This window comes from Terrapene carolina, unplaced genomic scaffold (assembly GCF_002925995.2).
Source record: "Terrapene carolina triunguis isolate 2854851 unplaced genomic scaffold, T_m_triunguis-2.0 Scaffold28729, whole genome shotgun sequence".
NCBI lineage: Eukaryota > Metazoa > Chordata > Testudines > Emydidae > Terrapene > Terrapene triunguis.
The window spans coordinates 1-4,035 of record NW_020693080.1 but is presented as its reverse complement, the minus strand read 5'-3'; the positions used below and the strand labels follow the sequence as shown (position 1 = coordinate 4,035).

Here is a 4,035-nt window from a genome sequence, read left to right as displayed (position 1 = left end):
CCCAGTGGCTCAGGGAGGGGTGGGACCCTGTGGGGTGCCAAGAAGCAGGGTCCCTTTAAGAATCTGCAGCTGGTGCGGTCCCTGCGCTCGGGCTGGGACAGAGACAAGTGCCCCTGGAGCTCTAGCTGCCGGCGCCCGACGTGGGTGGGGGCCCGCCAGCTTTGTGCCACAAATAACCCCTTAGCATTCCTGTTGCCGGGGCGGGGGGCAGAGAGGCTGAGGCCGCAGAGGGGTGGCAGTGTGAAGGTGAGGGGGCGAGTGAGGGGACCCCGTCCTGGCTCAGACACTGCTCGGCGCGGGACAGCCCAATGGACCTGCAGCTAGGCAGGGACTGAGGACAGATGGGGCCCAGGGGCCCAGTCCCGAATCTGCCATCTGCATCAGCAGCTGCCCCTGTGCAAAGAGGGTGGGACGTCCTCCTCTGGAGCTGGCCAGGAATCAGGCCCCAGTCGGTCTCTGCGGCTGTGTTTGCCGGGCTGGCCCCCTCTGGCAGGGGACAGACAGACCCGGTCGCTGCTCTTCGGGATGTGGGGATGGGCGGCTGTTTCTGCCTGATGCCAGCGCGGCCCCGGGGGGCTCGCAGCGCACCCCTTGGCGTCTCCAGATATGCCTAACGTTGCCCTTCCTCCCCAGCTGCACCGCTGGCCCCTGCCGGACAGACAGGCGCCATGGTGGAGTACTACGAAGTGCTGGGCGTGCCCCGAAACGCCTCCTCAGACGACATCAAGAAGGCGTAAGTCCTGCCCCATCCCGGGTCGCCCACGCTTTCCACTAGCAGCTGCTGCCTGGCCCGGGTCCCCCTGTGCTGCGTCAGAGTCAGCACCGGCTCAGGGTACAGTGGGGCTGGATGAGCGCTCGAGGGGCAGCGGGGCCAAGTGGGCAGGGCCCTGGGCTGGCGCTTGAGAGCCCTGGGATCTGGCCGTGCTCTGCCACTGACCTGCTGAGACCTTGGTCAAATCCCTTCCCCTCAGGCCTCACTTCCGCGGCTGGGCGATGGCGGCGACAGGCCATCAGTGGGCTGTTTGCTTCACGCTTGGGGGCAGGGCTTGTCCCACTCTAGGCCTGTGCACTCCCCCCCCCCCGCCGATCTTGGGCAGGGCCTGACCTAACACTGCTCCCTCCCTGCGGTCGGGGCAGGGGCTTGACCCCACCGGTGGATCTCGTGCAAGATCTCTAGGTGTTACCACAATACACCTGATTAATCAGCTAATGAGTTTTGCCTCTGTTACCCCTCAGCTGTCACTGCCTGGAGCCAGCCTGTCAGTCTGACCAAATGGTGGCGTGGGGGGCTCTTGTGTGGGTGACGGGGACAGGGAAGGAAATGCTGTTGCTTCCTTCCTGAGTTGTGACTTGGAGCCGGGCTGGTGGGCGCTCGTTCGGGGGGGGGAGGGCAGGGAGGGGGGCCCCGGGTGCTGGTTGAGGGGGCCTGTCCCGGTGGGTGCAAGTTCGAGGGGGGAAGGGGGAGTATGGAGGGGGGCCCCGGCTGCTGGGTGCTGGTTGAGGTGGGCTGGCCCGGTGGGCACTGGTTTGAGGGGGGGGGAGAGTATGGAGTGTGTGGGGCAGCGTCTTGCCCTGGCGCGTGGCGGCTCAGGCGGAGGCCCTGACTGGGGAACATGTGCTGTGATCACAGGTCCTGCCACTGCTCGGGGGGGCGTGCAGAGTGAGATGGTGGGGGGCTGTCCCAGGGCAAAGGTGGTGTCCCAGGAGCTAAGAGCAGCTCTCCACGGAAGCCCCTGGAACCGAGGCTGTGCCCGGGCGCTGGTGGGAACCTGGTGTAACAATGCTGGTTCTGGCGGGACCCAACTGAGAGTGCCAATTCAGGACAAATTGCTCAAACAGGGCAGTTACAGCCCTAGGCTGGGGTTTTTCCACCTCTAAGGCAAACCAAACCAGCCAGACAAAGAGGACTTTGATCTCACCCCACTGGCGAACCACAAGTCACACAAGCAATTCCCTTAGACACTCCAGTTTCCCAGTATCACCACCAGTGCCACTCGTTATGGGGACAGATGGTTATGAAAACCAATACCCCAGTAAAACCAAAAAGGTTCTCCCGATCCCAAAGGACCAAGCCCCAGACCCAGGTCAATATACAAATCAGATCTTACCCACAAATCACGCTGTTGCCAATCCGTTAGAATCTAAAATCTAAAGGTTTATTCATAAAAAGAAAGAAATAGAGATGAGAGCTAGAATTGGTTAAATGGAATCAATTACACACACAGTGATGGCAAAGTTCTTGGTTCAGGCTTGTAGCAGTGATGGAATAAACTGCAGGTTCAAATCAAGTCTCTGGAACATCCCCAGCTGGGATGGGTCATCAGTCCTTTGTTCAGAGCTTCAGTTTGTAGCAAAGTCCCTCCAGAGGTAAGAAGCAGGACTGAAGACAAGATGGAGATGAGGCATCAGCCTTTTATAGTCTTTTCCAGGTGTAAGAACATCTTTGTTCTTACTGTGGAAAATTACTGCAAAATGGAGTCTGGAGTCACATGGGCCAGTCCCTGCATACTTTGCTCAGTCACAAGGTGTATTTGCCTTCTCTCAATGGGTCAGTTGTAGCTGATGGTCCGTAATGGGCCATCAAGCAGGCTAGGCAGAGCTAACACCAGCTTGTCTGGGATGTCACCCAGAAGCACAGCACAAGTTTGCAATACAGACAGTATAGAGCCAATATTCATAACTTCAACTACAAAACTGATACACACATATAGACAGCATAATCCTAACCAGCAAACCAGAACCTTGTCTTGGACACCTCATTTGACCCCCTTTATACCAGATTTGGTGCCACTACAGGACTTTGGTTGCAATCATGATCTATATGGTCCCAGATTATATCAATAACGTCACACCTGGCACGGGGTGGCTGCGCACCCGTCGATTGGTCTCGGGGTTGGCTGGCGCGGGAGGTGGGGGGGGAGAGAGAGGCTGGCACCTGCTGCCGGCAGAGCTGGGGGTCACTGCCTGTCTCTCTCGACACTGTGCAGGTACAGGAAGGCGGCGCTGAAATGGCACCCGGATAAGAACCCGGAGAACAAGGAACACGCCGAGCGGAAGTTCAAAGAGATCGCGGAGGCCTACGAAGTGCTGTCGGACAGTAAGGGGCTGGCGTCTCCCCTCCCCCTTCGTTTCCTGACACCTGGCGCTGGACCCGTGGGGCTGGAAGGGCCCTCGAGGGGTCGCTTAGTTCAGCCCTGCACCGCAGCAGGGCCAAGCGGCCTAGGCCAGCCCTGACGGGCTGTTGCTAAAGCCTCCAGGGACAGGCTCACCGGCCCCTGGAAGCCTGCTCCTGAACGTAGCTCCCGGGGGGTCGAAAACTTTTCCCGCTCTCGCCCCAAGTCCCCCGCGCTGCGGAGCAAACCCAGCACTGGGGCGTCCACATGCAGCGTAGCCCCGGGGCTGGGCAAGGGACTCGAGCACCCCCCCTGCACTGCAAACCAGGGCTGGACCTGGCTCTCAGCCAGACCCCGCTCTGCAGCCCTTCTCACCCGGGGCTGGCGCTTGGGCTGCGTCCACACTGCAAAGCGACAGGGCTTGGCCCTCGCCCAGCGGGACTCTGGCTCTGACCAGCTCTGGGCCTGAGTGCTTGCTGAGCTGTCTGCCTGGCGCGTGTGTGGACGGAACGTGGGCTCGAGCCGGGGTCAGAGCCCAGCCTTAGTGTGCAGTGTAGACAGGCCCTTAATCCCCATCCTCTGGAGCCTGCTCTCAGGCCTCGTCTCCAGACAACGCGCCAGGTTTTAACCCTCCCTCGCAGGGCAGGTGCTAAACCTTGGATCGGGTGTGTTGCTCTCCGATTGCTTCATGTCTTTCCTGATGCGCAGCCCCCAGACCTGGCCGCAGCCTGCTGCTGAGGCCTCCCCAGTGCCGAGCAGAGCGGGCCAATGACCCCCCGGTAACACCCCAGCGTGAGCAGCCTTTCCCTGGCCGCGTCCCGTGTGGACTCCTAGTCAGTGTGTGATCCACTGGGACCCCCAGATCCTGCCCAGCCAGTTCCCCAGGTTGGTGTTGAGGGGAGCTGCTGTGCTCTGTATGGAC

General features: G+C 60.5%; 1 protein-coding gene across 1 annotated transcript; it reads left to right on the top strand.

Annotated features, from left to right (window-relative positions):
- Positions 1–288: 288 nt before the first annotated feature.
- LOC113409048 (dnaJ homolog subfamily B member 3-like) lies at positions 289–3,892 on the top strand (the record flags this gene model as incomplete). Its single annotated transcript, XM_029914042.1, has 3 exons — positions 289–733; positions 2,988–3,178; positions 3,822–3,892. Coding segments are annotated over exons 1-3 (327 nt in total), but the record flags the coding sequence as incomplete, so codon positions are not given.
- Positions 3,893–4,035: the final 143 nt, after the last annotated feature.